Here is a 16294-nt window from a genome sequence, read left to right as displayed (position 1 = left end):
ACCAAGCAGCTAGATCCTTGCCTGAAGAGCCAATAGATAATCAACTTTGGAAAAGGAAAGACTTAACATATGCATCTTAACATCTGCATCAAGTTTAGACAAAAAAAGACTTAACATCTGAAACTGTTAAGTGCCAACTACAATAAAAAACACTGATACTAAGACTTTCTAAACACCACCATGATTTCCCAAGAAAAAAAAGATTTAGATTCTAAGGATTAAATTTGTCTTTTGTACTAAATTAACCAGGAAAAACACACCTATAATGGGCAATCCTGCCCAGAAGATACCACCTCTCAGTCAGAACATACCTCAAAGGCAGGAGTTTGCTTTCCTATGGGTGCTTCTTGCCCAGATTTTCTATAAGGGTTTTCAGTGACATCTGGAGGCTGTTTTACCAGTTCTGCTGCATCCATTAGTTTCATGGGAACAATACTGAAGGCATAAAGATACTTTAGGAAAAAGAACATAACAACATTAGGGGAAATACTGTTTAATCAAGTGTAATCAATTTATTTTACTGTAAAGATTTCACAGGAAGCATCTGAAACTCAGCCAGGGTGGGGAACCTGCGGCCTTGGGGTCACATGTGGCCTTCTGGATCGTTGAGTGTAGCCTTTTGACTACATCCAAATTTTACAGAACAAATCATTTTAATAAAGGGATCTGTTCTTTGTAGTTTGGATTCAGTTGAGGGGCTGCACGTGGGGATCTAGAGGGCCACATGTGGATTTGAGGCCACAGTGTCAATTCAGTGGTCTATGCAAGGGCTAACAAAGGGCTAATGAAGTAATGAGCAACAAATCAAAGCCCCAGCCCTTACATAAATCAGGGGTTCTCACTCAGATAAGGAAATAATAATAATAAGGAAGTCATCACAGGGCCCAGCAGGACTTTCTCTGTAACACTTGAAGACAAAGTACTTCTGACTTTGAGTCTTTTATCTTTGTGTACTTTGTCAACAAAATCATGGCATTACTATACTTTTTTCCTTATGAAAAACACAACTGGACAACTTTGGGTTTCCCTCTCTGATATTATACAAATTCTGCTGTATATGCTGAAAAATTTTCTTAGAGATTAGTAGCAAAGTAAATATTCATGTAAATATCTAGAATCTTGGCACAGACATTGAAAACTTTAGATAAGATAGGAATAGATGGCTAACCTGCATATCCTCAGGGAAATACAATTAAGTAACAATCTTCCATCTATGAGACTGGCAAGACCTTTAATAAAAATGTGATGCTACCCAATGAGAATGAGAGAAAAATACCATACACTGCTGATAAACTGAAAAAAAAACTCTGAGATTAAGTTAATAATGCTTGCCACATTTTAAAATGTGCACACCCTTTGATTGAAGTATGAGTTCCTTAAGGCTGAGGCTAATCTGTTCCTGAGAGTAAAGACACAGACTGAGAGAAGAGAAGAGAAGACCTGAATGTTAAACTGGGCAAAGGAAACACTTATCAAGAAGACAATGAACATTACCACCAAATACTCAAATTTTTACCTTTTTCTTTTCTGGATTTCCAACATTTGCCAGAGCTATGAACCGAGTGGCATGCTGTGCATTTTCCTGTAGGACAATGTGGTTTCTAGAACATATTTGAGAGATAACAAGTTACCAACACTTTTACTTTTGATTTGCAATTATGAAATATGTAGACTCCATGGGGCCATGAAAAGAGCAGGGGTCCTGAGTCCATCACCACAAGTCACATGATTTCAGGTAGTTACCTATCCATCTAGTAAGGTAACAAACCCCTCACTCACAGGACTATTGTTAGGAAGAGATGAGATCATATCTCTGAAAAGCATCAAAACTCCAACTTTCGGTTTTAAAAGAATTGTGAAACTGGCAAAATGTTGATAATTGCTGAAGCTAGGTGATGGGTACATAAGGGTCATTTTATTATTCTCTTTTGTGTAGAATAAAAAGCTAAAATAATGAAAACTAAAAAGAAATGTATTCTAAGTGTAAAAAACATGACTCTATTAGTAATATTTCATTTTTATAAGAAAAATATAAAAATACATGAGTGTCTATATCATAGAAAAAATATGGAAACTATATATACCAAGCCACTTTGAGTGTTTCTGTGTGTTTTTTTGTGGTTTTTTTTTTTTGAGACAGAGTCTCACTCTGTCACCAGGCTAGAGTGCCGTGGCATCAGCCTCGCTCACAGCAACCTCCAACTCCCAGGCTCAAGCAATCCTCCTGCCTCAGCCTCCTGAGTAGCTGGGACTACAGGCATGCGCCACCATGCCCGGCTATTGTTTTTTTTCTTTATATATTAGTTGGCCAATTAATTTCTTTCTATTTTTAGTAGAGACAGGGTCTCACTCTTGCTCAGGCTGGTTTCGAACTCCTGACCTCGAGCAATCCGCCCACCTCAGCCTCCCAGTGCTGGGATGACAGGCGTGAGCCATCACGCCCAGCCTGTTTCTGTGTTTTAAAACCATTCTACACTGAGCGACTATTATTTGAAATTAGTTTTGATATTATACATATATATTTTTATTTTTAGTGAGTTGACCATTAATAAATATAGATGTCAATCCTTAAAGTCCTTTATTTTTCTCATGCTACAGAAATTTCCTGAATCTGTCACAACATATTTTATTTTTTAAAAATCTAGTACAGCCAGGCATGGTGGTGCATGCCTATAGTCCCAGCTATCAGGAGGATGAGGCAGTAGGATTACTTGAGCCCAGGAGTTCTCGGCTGTAATGTGCTATACCAATCGGTTTGTCTGCAGTAAGTTTGACATCAACATGGTGACCTCCTGGGAGCAGGGGACCATCAGTTGCCTAAGGAGAAGTGAACCAGCCCAGGTCGGAAACAAGCAGGTCAAAACTCCTGTGCTGATCAGTAATGGGATCACACCTGTGAATAGCCATTGCACTCTAGCCTGGGCAACACAGCGAGACCCATCTCAAAAAAAAAAAAAAAAAAAACCTAAAAAATCTAGTATAAGACCATTTTATATAAATATATATTTTATAGTCACATGATTGAAAGAAAAACGTGAAAATATAGTCTGTTTTGCTACAATCTGTTTCTTTAAAGAGAACAGGCACATTCATAATTGGCAAATAGGAGACTGATGTCAGTATTGGGTGAAAGTCATGCTGGTTCATATGCAATTTTTGACAATTTTAAAAAATGATTGAAAGAAGTTTTCTCACAAGAAAAACTTTAACAATATATGAAGACATTAAGAAAAGAAACAGGTGAATATCTTGCAGAAGTGTCTTTCTTTAATATAAGTAGCGACTAGTGCAGTGGCCTCAAGAACTACTAACACTCGCTACTATTATGCTACCCAGGTGTGAGGCAAAATAATCCCCCCACCCACGTCCATGTCATAATCCCTCTAATTTGTCAATATGTTATCTTACACAGCAAAAAGGAAATTAAAGTGACAGATGGAATTAATCAGCTAATCAGTTGCTAACTGGCTGACCTTAAGAGGGAGATGATCCTGAATTACCTGGGTAGACCCCACACAATCACAAGAGTCCGTAAAAATGGGAGAGGGAGCAGAAGAGAGTCAGAGGGAAAAGAGAATTGGAAGGTCAGAGTTGTAAGGATTCAAGCCACTTGCTGGCTTTAAGATGGAACAAGGGCACATGAACCAAGGAATGTAGCTGGCCTCTAGGAGCTAATGTTTGTGGTAATTTGTTACACCAGCAATAGAAAATTAATACTGCAGAGAAAACACAAGTATAGATAAAAATGTTGTGAAGACATTTGGCTCATTTTAAAATAAAAATGATTAAATTCATCCATTTTACACATAAAATTCAATAGTTTTTAATATATTCACAGAGTTGTGCAACCACCACCACGGTCTAATTTCAGAACATTTTCATCACTCCAAAAAGAAACCTTATACCTAGTAGCAGTCACCCCCTACTTCCCTCCAACTAGCCCTAGGCTATCACTAATCTACTTTCTATCTCTATGCACTTGCCTATTCTGGACATTTCATATAAATGGAATCATATAATATGTGGTCTTTTTTTTTTTTTTTTTGAGACAGGGTCTCACTTTGTTGCCCAGGCTAGAGTGAGTGCCATGGCATCAGCCTAGCTCACAGCAATCTCAAACTCCTGGGCCCAAGCAATCCTCCTGCCTCAGCCTCTCGAGTAGCTGAGACTACAGGCATGTGCCACCATGCCTGGCTCATTTTTTTCTATATATATTAGTTGGCCAATTAATCTCTTTCTATTTATAGTAGAGACGGGATCTCGCTCTTGCTCAGGCTAGTTTTGAACTCCTGACCTCGAGCAATCCACCTGCCTCAGCCTCCCAGAGTACTAGGATTACAGGCATAAGCCACCATGCCCAACCATATGTGGTCTTTTGTGTTTGGCTTCTTTCACTCAGCATAATGTTTTCAAGGTTCAATCGTGTTGGACCACATGTCAGTACTTTATTCCTTTTTCTTGCCAAATAACATTACATCATATGGATATACCACTTTTCATTTATCTATTCAACAAGTGATAGGTTATTTCCACTTTTAAGCTATTATGAATAATGCTGTTATGATCATTCTTGTACAAATTTTTGTGTGAACTTATGTTTTTATTTCTCTTGGAACAAGAGTGGAACTGCTGGGTCATATGGTAACTCCTATGTTTAACCTTTTCAGAAACTGCAAATAGTCTTCCAAAGTGGCTGCACTATTTCACATTCCTACCAGTAACGTATGAGGGTTCCAATTCCTTCACATCCTTGCCATCATTTGTTATTGCATATTTGCCTTCTTGATTATAACCATCGTAGTGGGTGTGAAGTGGTATCTCATTGTGATTTTGATTTGTATTACCCTAATGGCTAATGATATGAGCATCTTTTCATGTGCCTATTGGTCATTTGTATATGTTCTATGAAGAACTGTGTATTCAGATTCTTAAAAGTTGTACAGGTTTTGAGTGGCTTGCTCCCATAACCTCTGTTTTTAGAGAATAAGAGATTTTTCTGGAATGGAGATTTAACAGAAAAACCTCTATTACCTATGATTATATATCAAGCTGTGGGATTATGGGGGGAGGCCAATTATTTTCTTCTTTTTGCTCACTTATATTTTTTCAGGTGGCAACAAGCACATATATTATTTTTGTTTAAAAAAAATGAAAAAGTTACCCTTTCAGGGTAAATTAGGGATAAAGGGATTATCCATATCCTTTATCACTTAATCAGTCAAGATAGGTAAGAGTTAAGTTGATTATACTGAGAACTGAGTTGTTAAGACATATAGTACTGGCCAGGCGTGGTGGCTCATGCCTATAATCCTAGCACTCTGGGAGGCCGAGGCGGGCAGATTGCTCAAGGTCAGGAGTTCGAAACCAGCCTGAGCAAGAGCGAGACCCCATCTCTACTATAAATAGAAAGAGATTAATTGGCCAACTAATATATATAGAAAAAATGAGCCAGGCATGGTGGCACATGCCTGTAGTCCCAGCTACTCGGGAGGCTGAGGCAGTAGGATTGCTTGAGCCCAGGAGTTTGAGGTTGCTGTGAGCTAGGCTGATGCCATGGCATTCACTCTAGCCTGGACAACAAAGTAAGACTCTGTCTCAAAAAAAATAAAAGTAAAAAAGACATATAGTACTAGTTTGACCTGATCAAAGGGACCTAACAGGACCTAATGTGCTACAAAGAGCTATAATGGTTAAATAGTATTGTTACCTCAGACCCTCAATCCTTTAAGGAAACTTATAGTCCAATCCCTTATATTTCAAATTAGGGAACAAATTCAGAGAAGTTGAATGACTTGAGAGCCACTCATTTCATTGTCTGTGTAACCAAATATTAATAGAACCAAGGTATTATATGGCTAAAAATGAACAAGGAACATTTACATGGAAGACCCAAAGCAAATTCTTCAAAAAGCCAAAAAGAATGAAATACTGCTCACCGATATGGAAGCCTCTCATAATAGGTCTTTTCCAAAGCAGCAAAATGATATCTTGGTTTCAAGCTTGTGGCAAGAGTGGAGATCAAAGCAGAGCCACATTTTTTGGTATCCACTTCTCCCTAATAAATAGAAACTCAGTCATCCATACAGACCCAACAGTAATCAAGAAACACAAAGAAGTAACAACACACTTTGAAATGTCTTTGAAATTTATATGTGGACATAAATGTGGGCAGAATGATTTGCACAGTGAATTTCATACTATGGCAATCACAGATTAATCAAACAAATAAGGGAACTAGACTATTATGAATGCAGAAATAGGTACAATTGTTGATAGCCAGAGGTTAAAAGGTAACTCTCCTCCATATTAATACCCAAAACATGGATTATGAAAACCTTTTTTGGAAAGTAAGCACTCTCTGGAGCCCACAAACTGTGCTTCTAGTTTGCTTTGTAATGTACCTGTAGTTCTGACAATGCAGATAGTCATAGTCAAGGCAGAAAATAAAAACTAAAATATAGCCTTCAGGGCCCTTAGGACCAGTAGAATATTTGGTATAGAATATTCAAAGACCTCATCACATAATCAAGTATTCCTTTATTTTGTTTCAGTCAAGGAAGTGGCAGTTCATGAAAGGGCACAACCACAACCTTTTTTACAGTTTTAAAGTAACATACAGTTTGTCAAAAGTTCTCAGAACAAATGTTCTCAGAACATCCTTAGCTTCCGTTAACAACCTATTATGTGATCTCTCATCCATAACATTATTTATAAACTCTAGTCTGAGAAAGCATTAGCTGGAAATAAAAAAATTACCAAAGTTTATGTTCCACTAAGTAAAGCAGGAACTTCCTTTTGTCTTACACTTGCCTCCTTTAGGTTCTGCTGAAGGGTGGGGAATTACCTTGAGGTTAGTCACAGTATTTTAGGGACTGGTAAACTATACTTTTCTCCCCTATAAATATCTTGCATAATTATTCATAAACTTTGATCCAAATTCTTTTTCATCTCCCCCCAAAATCAAGGGGCCTCATTTTCTCATCCTTTCTCACAGAGCATCACATGTGTCCTTCTCCCTTCCATCATCACTTTAACAGCCCTTCTCTGAGCTTCCCTAGCTTTGCTATATCCGTGAGCTGCAACAAGCACTAGCCCTTGTTTTCCAGGTGAAGAATAACCATGGGTTTGTGAAAGGGAAGAGAATATTGACCCTTTTCCTTTCAACAACCTCCCTGACAATGCCTGATATCTTCTTGGCCTTTTTTAGTCACAGACACATGGTGCTGAAGTGGGCACCTCTACATGGGCATGCTCTACAGGGCCCTCTTGGGGATCATCACTGATAATTCTGAATCCATTCCCATAGATTTGTCCCCAAATGCATTCTTACACTGCCCTTTACTAATGTTCAGCTGATGCTTTCTGTCCTCACACACAACCTTTTCAAGATCTTCCTTAGGCTTATTTACACCAATGTAATATTTCACTCCCCATGATAGCTGCCACTTCTGATGCACATTTTCTTGAAGATTACTTATAAAAATACTAAAATCAAATGCAATGATGAGCTCCAATGCATCCCAACATTAAAGTGTTAGGATGAAATACTAAGAGAAATATCTAGTTTTCAACACCTTGTTTCCCATCTTTAGATCTTGAGATCACTAGCCTCTATCCCATAATGATTCAATTTTAAAAATAGTCTGATAGTCAATAAGTAATAATATAGAATGGAAGAGGGAAAATACAACTGCAGAACTGCCACTAGCTGTCAATCTTTTCACTGAAAATTAGTGAACCCTCAAAACATATCAAAAGGAAGCTTGAGAGGACACTAGAACCAGAGAATATAATTTTAAAAACCTAGCCGGGCATGGTGGCACATGCCTGTAGTCCCAGCTACTCAGGAGGATGAGGCAGTAGGATTGCTTGAGGAATTTGAGGTTGCTGTGAACTAGGCTGACGCCAAGGCACTCTAGCCCGGGCAACAAAGATTCTGTTTCAAAAAAAAAACCATTCACTTATATCTAAGATTTCAACAAGCTCATCTGTGAATCACACTTCTATAAGATCAACTTTTGCTTTGGTCAGTTGATATAGCATTTAGAATCCTAAAAAAAAAATTCACAAAAGATTTCTAGTGAAACATACCAAGAGCTAAAATACTCAATATAAAGAGCAAAACAAAAAACCAAAAAATCCAACTTAAGCTAGTACAATTTGCTTTTAGATATTCCAGCTGAACAAGCACTACTCACAGAAGAATTCCCAAAGTTCCCCACATACTTGGGCCACGGGGATGTGAGCAAAATATCAACACCCTTAAACTGGGAGGTTGAACACAGCATTGTTCTCAGGAAAGACACATCCTTGATATGAAAACTGTAACCTGGGACTGGCTCATGTAAGCACTCTGTCCCACTGAGGTATACAATCTGCAGCCCCGAGCTTCCAGTGAAGATACCTTTACGACCTGGGTTCAAAGAAAATTAAACAAGTTTTAGTCAAAACTGCAGAACAAAATGCCATCAATATGGTGATGAATCACCCCATGCCATGACTCTCCTACATCCCTGCCATTCTGCATGCCTGAAGGACAGTAAACTTTCCTGTACTGCTTATTCTAGGTGCCTTACAAATATTACTCAAAAAAGTTGGGAAGCAAAAGATTAAGAAAAAGGCTTTCTAGAGAAGATTCTACATAGACTAAAAGAAACCCAGACACCCGGACACAGGAAGAGGCAATGAGAAGAAAAAATAACTGCAGTTCTGAAGAAACTACAGTATAGAAAAGATGTACTCTTCAGGCAGGCAACAACTTCTAAGTGAAGGAAAACATTTGGAAAGAGCAACTGCTTGGGAAAAACTAGAGACTCTACTCTCTTCCAGAGTTATTCCTGGCTTGTGGCCTTGATTCCATTCTCTCCTGTTGCCTTCAAGTTCTTGCTCCAACAATTTCACCTCCCTTTCATCTATTGAGTCTCCTCTTCTCAACTGACTTTTTCTGTTCAGAAAAACATGCTCAGTCATCCCCATCCAAAATGAACACATATACTAAGAACTTCCTCTTCTTTAGTTTCAAATTTCTGAAGAGTAGTCCTGGCTCTCTAAATGCTTTTCCTCTTATTCTTATTAGTTCCTTAAGCCACTACAATTTAGTTTACTTCTCCCACCACTCTGTTAAAGGTCACTGATCACCCTGTAATTGCCAATGGCATCCTCTCCTGAAACTATTCTCTCTTCATTTAGATTCTACAAACTTGACAATATTTTAACCTCTCTAGACAGTCCTCTAAGTGCTTTTGCCTCTCTTTGCCCAACCCCTAAAAGAAGATATACCCCTCCCAAGGTATGATCATCTACCTGCTTCCCTTCTCATTATGTTTCTTCCTTAACAATTTGATCCTCTTCTCAGCTTTATTTTTCATCATCATAAGACCAACTCTCCAAAGCCTATACTCTTCAATATTGATACTCTAGAAAGAATTATCACTTCCAATTCCATGTTGAGTGTTCTATAAGCACTTCAAGCTCACTAACACATGTTCTCCATCAAGTTCATTGCTTGCTCCTTCTACTGGATCCAAAAAATCTATTTCACAAAAATAGCCCAAGTACTTCAGCTGCTCTTTCCACTCCTGGCACAAAATTCATATAGTAAAATGGCTGCCAAATATCTATAGTAGTACTCAATCTAAATCTAAAAACTACACCAAGAATTGCCATAAGTCAGCCCCATGTTTAAGATCTACAACAACAGATTTCAAATTGTATATCTCACAACTGTGGTTAAAAACAACAAACAATTAGTGTCATGTTCTCTGGGCAAAACGAAAAAAAAAAAAAAACAACAAACAAGTAAAAATCCTATCCTTAATTTTTTCCTTAAAGGAGCCCCATATGATTGAAGTAAGATGAGATTGCTAACATGAGGGCCACAGCCAGATATAAAGACTAAAGGCCAAAATGGACTATGGTGGGGAGGGAGAAGGAGGGTATTTACAGCAAGGGAATATAGAAGCTTTCTAGGGAAATGAGACCAACAAACAGGAAATGGAAAATGCAATGTAGTCATTTTAGAAAAAAAATGAGTTGAATGATCCAAGAGTCACTAGAATGACAGCAGGTGGAGGGAAAACAAAAAATTTGACAGGGGTTTTGAAAACAGTCAGACATTGAAAGAACCACTAAAAGCAGCACAGTGGGTTGTGGAGGAAACAACTGTAACCTGGACTTGAAGAGTGGTCTTAGAACCATAAAAAGGTCAAAGACAGTAAAAAACCCAAAGGATCAGCACTAAAAATTCGAGTTGCCAAACCTTAGAGTGAAACCTACAGTGATAACTAGTTGGTAGCCGAACTAACAAGTAAGCTTTATAAATCTATCAAGGTTATATATATGTGAAGGTCACATATATGGAATTTCTTTTATTTATTTATTTATTTATTTGAGACAGAGTCTCACTTTGTTGCCCAGGCTAGAGTGAGTGCCATGGCGTCCGCCTAGCTCACAGCAACCTCAAACTCCTGGGCTCAAGCAATCCTACTGCCTCAGCCTCCCGAGTAGCTGGGACTACAGGCATGCACCACCATGCCTGGCTCATTTTTTCTATATATATTAGTTGGCCAATTAATTTCTTTCTATTTATAGTAGAGACGGCGTCTCGCTCTTGCTCAGGCCGGTTTCGAACTCCTGACCTCAAGCAATCTGCCCGCCTTGGCCTCCCAGAGAGCTGGAATTTCTTTTATTTGAACATAATTTATATCTTAAGTACTGCATACACTGTAGACAAAAGAGTTTATCCCTCTAATTGGCTAAAAAAGTATGTGTTGGGTTGTGACAACACAGGAGATTGGGGAGAGGTGAGGGAGACAATAAAGGGAAAATGCCATAGACATTGGCATAGACACAGACTTTGGGAAAGAACCATCCAACCCTCATTCTCTTAGGTATTAATGGCAGAAAATCCCAACCCAAAATTTCTTGGCAGTCTAATTCCTGAGAAGACTATATTATCTTCATTACAAACACAAAAAATATCAACTTACCCAGATAAGTAATGTTTTCAGCTAACTCACATCCATCAGCATCTTGGAAATATTTAACTGTTTCCTGGTTATTGGCACCAAGCACATATGTCTGAATAGGAGCTAGTAAAGAAAACAGACATGACACCATACAGTTACCAGATGTGCCTTAGAACTTGAGAAATGCTTCCCCATAGAAAAAATACTCATAGCAAAAGTAAAGAGTCTATGCATTCACATTCCCCCCATAGCAATCCTAAACGTGGAACCTTCTCACCGCTAAGGATATACTGCTCCAACCTCGTGGCTTGACTAGCAAGTGGTATCACTAGGCCAATGAAGTATAATCTTAAAGAGGATGGTCCATGAATAACGAGAAAACCAGACACCAAAAAGCTTAATAAAATACCCTAAAACTGGAAAAAAGAAAGGATATGTGGTTGTATTTATTCAGTTCCTGCCAACCTAGAAGAGCATTATTTTTCTGGAATTAAACTAAGCCAAATTCAAAATGCAAACACATAGATTACGCATAGACATTCTTTCTAGCTCAATGCAGAGCTCAAAAGGGAAATTCTTAAGAACCAATATGTGAAAAACAACTCAGCAAGAACTGCAGCCCTTGAAATTTTATTAGGAATCACATTAAATAAAAATAATTTCTATACCTTTCTTGACGCCAGTCTTATACTCCTCCCATTCAGCATCTGAAGTGGAGCCAAAGAAATTTCCGACACATAACAGCAGCTAAAATGAGTTTTTTAAACAGATATGAGATTTTTAAATATCAAACAGTACACACTTGATAGCAACATTCAACTAATTATCTTACTTAATGGCCTCAAACCAAATTTTTATTCTTTTTTTCCCTCTAAAATGACAAGAGAAACAGATTTTTATTCTTAATCAATTTGCAGACTTCAATACACAAATTCTTTAGCAGCAATTATAATAGTCACTGATTCTATGAATTATTAAATTTTGGCTCACTAGCTTTCAAATTCAACTTGCAGATGGACAAAAGGGAGTCAGGGAACTGAACTTTCAAAAGAAGTCAGAGTCTGAATGTTCCTCAAGTATTCCTAGACCCACCCTGCTAGTCCATGGCTCTCTCCACCATCCTCTTTCCTTGGAGTATACATTAATAGAGAAATGGACCTTTAAAGAATCCCTCTGTGAAGCTGGGTGTGGTGGCTCATGCCTGTACTCCTAGCACTCTGGGAAGCAGAAGTGGGAGGATCACTTGAGCTCAGGAGTTCGAGACCAGCCTGAGCAAGAGAGAGACCCCATCTCTACTAAAAAGAAAAAAAAAAAAAAGAATCCCTCTGTGAAATATAAATCTTAAAGTATGAAATATCCTGAGATATAGAGGGCATATTTTGTTTTTACTCAATCTTTAATTCAATGAACAAATTATCCTCATACCTAAAATACTCTTCTGTACTCTAAGAGTTTACAGTGTATTTGGCAACTGTACATAACATTTATATAGGGCTCTTCAGATTGTAAAGCATTTGCACATGTTATCTGACTCATAAAATCTGTGCTTATCTGTGTTGTCTGATTCATAAAATCTCATAAGATCTGTGCTTCCCAAACTCATGGGCCAGAATCACCCACAGAAGTTTTGCTAGTCTGTTTTCAGTTTTTGTACAGTAATAAAGTAACAAGATTCAAATTCAAAAAGCATAAAAAGGTCTATAGTAAATAGGTCTCTTTTCCTCCTCCCTCCCCCCACCACTCCACACCTGGGCTCTTATGCTCACAAAAGGAACTCAATCTAACAAAAAATGGAGAGTATGGGTTCAATCAAGAAATTAATAAAGAAGCCCAAATTTTATTTTAGCATGTTTGACTATAATGGTAAAATTAAGTTCAGGAAAAGAAATATCTTACATCAAAGTTTCCACTTTTCTTCTGAATTGCTTGAACTCTATTGAATAAAACATCAAACTTTCCTTCAACATCTCCACAAGCCAAGCTGCAAACAAGAGATAAATGTTATGGCAATTCAGGAAACACAAATGGGCCTACCAGCTTTGGTATATACTAGCCTTTTGGATTAAGCAGATTCCTGATCCAGCCTCTCTGCAGTTATACTTTGAAAGGTTCGGTGCATGTAAACTACTGGGCAGCTCCACCTGAAGGTCTCACTAACACCTCCAATTTGCCATATCTAAAATTTAACTTATCATGTCCTCCACAATTGAGCCAGCTTCTCCTCATTCCTGTTTTGTGGATGTGTCTATCACCAACTTGGTCACCAAGAGTCAAAACTTCCCCATACAGTCACCAAGTTCTGTCAATCTCTTTTTCCAAACATCTTTCACATTTGTCTATCCTCTAATTTCCACTGAGACTATCTTAGTACAGAGTGTCAGTCATTCATTCAATAAACATGTACTGGACACCTACAAAATGCTAAGTGCAATATGCCAAGTATATTATATGCTAAGAACATGTTAGACATATAAAGAGGAGGAAGACTCAGTTCAAGCCTCAAAGAGTTTACAATCAGGGAAGATACTCTAATCATTATAAATTTTAAGAAAAGGACTATAATAAGAGGTATGTATAAGGTGTTATAGGGCAGGAAGAAGAATATGATGAGAGCTGAGGTTGGTAAGGTGGACTGGCCCCAAGATGTGAAAGGACTTGGTGACTTGACTTATTCTATCATCTCATTTCTGAGTTTTTCTAATTCTGATTTACATGGTTTTACCACTGCTCATATAATTTATTTTCTTTCTTTCTTTTGTTTCTTTCCTTCTTTCTTTTTTCCTTTCTTTTTTTCCTTTTTTCTTTCTTCCTTTCTCTGTCTCCCTCTCTGTCTTTCAACAGGGTCTCTTTCACCCAGGCTGGGGTGCAGTGACTCACTCATAGCATCATAACTCACGACAGCCTCAAACTCCTGAGTTCACGTGATCCTCCTGCCTCAGCCTCCTGAGTAGCTGGGACTACAGGTGCAAACCACCATACTTGGCTAATTTTTCTTATTTTTGTAGAGACAGGGTCTCACTATGTTGCTTAGGCTGGTCTTGAACTCCTGGGCTCAAGCAATCCTCTTGCCTCAGGCTCTCAAAGTGCTGTAAAACAGCCTCAGAAGGAGAAGCCTTCAGGAGTTATACCTGAAGAAGGCATCATTATCATAGGAGATGACAGCTCCATGCATGTTATTGCCCTTGAAAACCTTCCCATGGGATAAGATCATTGATACTGATGATCCTGATCCTGTGTAGGCCAAGGCTGATGAATGTGTTTGTATCTTAGTTTGTAACAAAAAAGTTTAAAGATTAAAAAAAATTAATAGAAAAAAGCTTATAGAATAAGGATATAAAGAAAGAAAACATTTTTATACAGCTGTACAAAGTGTGTTATAAACTAAATATTGCAAAACAGTTAAAAATTTAAAAAATTTTAGAGTTATAAAGTAAAAAAGTTACAATAAGCTACGGTTAATTTATTACTGAAGAAAAAGGATGAATTAAGGCCCTTTGCAACAATTTGGATGTAACTGGAGACCATTATCCTAAGTGAAGTATCTAAAGAATGAAAAAACAAACACCACATGTACTCACTATTAAATTGGAACTAACCTATGAGCACACATACGCACAGAGGGAAGTAAAACTCAGTGGAAATAAAGCAGGGGAGAGGGGGAAAGTAAGGATGGGTGAAAACCTACCTAACTGGTACAATGAACACTATCTGGGTGTTTGCTACACTTATAACTCTGATTCAAACATAACAAAAGTGATCCATGTAACCAAAAACATTTGTACTCCCATAATATTTTGAAATAATATAAAAAGAAAAAAAATTATTGAAAAAAAAATTTTATAAATTTAGTGTAGCCCAAGTGTACAGTGTTTATAAAGTGTACAGTAGGTCTCATCAACGTGACCAGATAAATAAAAAAAAAAAAAGTACAGTAGTGTATGGTATAACATCTTAGCCATTCACATTCACTCACCATTCACTGACTCACCTAGAGCAACTTTGAATCCTGCAAGCTCCATTCATGGTAAGTGTTCTATGAGGGTGCACTATTTTTAATCTTTCATACTGTATTTTTACTGTACCTTTTCCATGTGTAGGTACATTTAGATACACAAATACTTACCACTGTGTTATAATTGCCTAAAGTACTCAGTACAGTAACATACTGCATAGGTCTGTAGCCTAGGAGTAATAGGTATACCACAGAGCCTACGTGTTTAGTAGGCTATACCATCTAGCTTTGTGTAAGTATATTCTATGATGTTCACACGATGACGAAATCTAACAACACATTCCTCAGAATGTATTCCTGTCATTAGACAATACATTATCATATTACCTGGTACAATGAACACTATCTGTATTACCTGTACCAGGGCTCAATCTTCACTTTCTTAGGAAGCCTTCCCGATTCCTACCATTAAGCCAAGTACCCATATTTTATACCTTCCCGGACCTGCGAACCTTTTCTTCAATTCATCACTATTGTCATTTTACATTTATCTAGACTCTTTGATTAATACCTGTTCCTCTAGACTATAAGCTCCATTAAGGCAAGAACCCCATCTGTTGCAAAGCCTAGGACAATCTGGCACACTTCAGTACTTTAATAAATACTTGTTGAATGAATAAAGTCCTGTCTTCACCATCCGACCGCTCCCTCCTTCCCCAAAAATGTGCTCCAGGGAAGGGACCCTATGGATAAATCCAGGCCCAATGTCTAGAAGCACTTGGTAAATAAATAGATGGAGTAAAGAGAGAAATGAAGGGAGGTGATGTGTTAGAGATCAAGCCGGCTGAAGATGTAGGAGGCCTAGCTCCCTAACTCCAATCTCTCTCTCCCTCTCTCCCCCCCTCCCCTATACTTCCGATACTTCCGATTCAGAGTCACTCACACGCGCAGCGGCTTCTGTGCCATTCGTCCGAATAGCCGGGATAGGAACGACCACCTGAAATTGGGAATCCAAACGCGTCCAGACGCACGCGCGCGCGCTTCCGGGGAAAATAAGACCGCGCTACAATAAGACGTCAGAGCACTCTAGCCAATGAAGGTTCACTTATCTACGGAGAGCGCCGAGGGAAAGAAGGCTCTCTCAGGTGGTTACGCCTCAAGGAAGAATGAAGGGAGGAGAGTGGCGAAGGGAGGCAGGGGCAATGACCAAAAGGATTCCAAGTACAATTTTTGAATTTCAGAGCAATTGAAGTTACTGAGCTGTTATAAAGTACCCTGCGCAATGTCAGGCCCTAACCGAACCTAACCATTCTACCGATCTAATGGGCAAAGCACACTCCCTCCATCCATGTTTTTTGTGAGTTTTGAACCGATC

The 16294-nt window shown here is 38.3% G+C and overlaps 1 protein-coding gene across 3 annotated transcripts in view; it reads right to left on the bottom strand.

Annotated features, from left to right (window-relative positions):
- CWF19L1 (CWF19 like cell cycle control factor 1) overlaps positions 1 to 15994 on the bottom strand; it is a 32328-nt gene extending 16334 nt beyond the window's left edge. For all 3 annotated transcript variants that reach the window (XM_012768447.3, XM_012768456.3, XM_012768467.3), the window contains exons 1-8: positions 15863 to 15994; positions 12864 to 12948; positions 11636 to 11714; positions 10989 to 11090; positions 8199 to 8413; positions 5937 to 6055; positions 1517 to 1601; positions 312 to 452 (exon numbers count right to left, since the gene is read on the bottom strand). In XM_012768447.3, the coding sequence (XP_012623901.1) occupies positions 312 to 452; positions 1517 to 1601; positions 5937 to 6055; positions 8199 to 8413; positions 10989 to 11090; positions 11636 to 11714; positions 12864 to 12948; positions 15863 to 15885 (849 nt within the window). In that variant the 5' untranslated portion in view covers positions 15886 to 15994. The remainder of the gene's footprint in view (positions 1 to 311; positions 453 to 1516; positions 1602 to 5936; positions 6056 to 8198; positions 8414 to 10988; positions 11091 to 11635; positions 11715 to 12863; positions 12949 to 15862) is intronic.
- Positions 15995 to 16294: the final 300 nt, after the last annotated feature.

Source organism: Microcebus murinus, chromosome 14, assembly GCF_040939455.1.
Source record: "Microcebus murinus isolate Inina chromosome 14, M.murinus_Inina_mat1.0, whole genome shotgun sequence".
NCBI classification, from domain to species: Eukaryota; Metazoa; Chordata; class Mammalia; order Primates; family Cheirogaleidae; genus Microcebus; species Microcebus murinus.
This window is presented reverse-complemented; position numbering and strand designations above follow the sequence as displayed.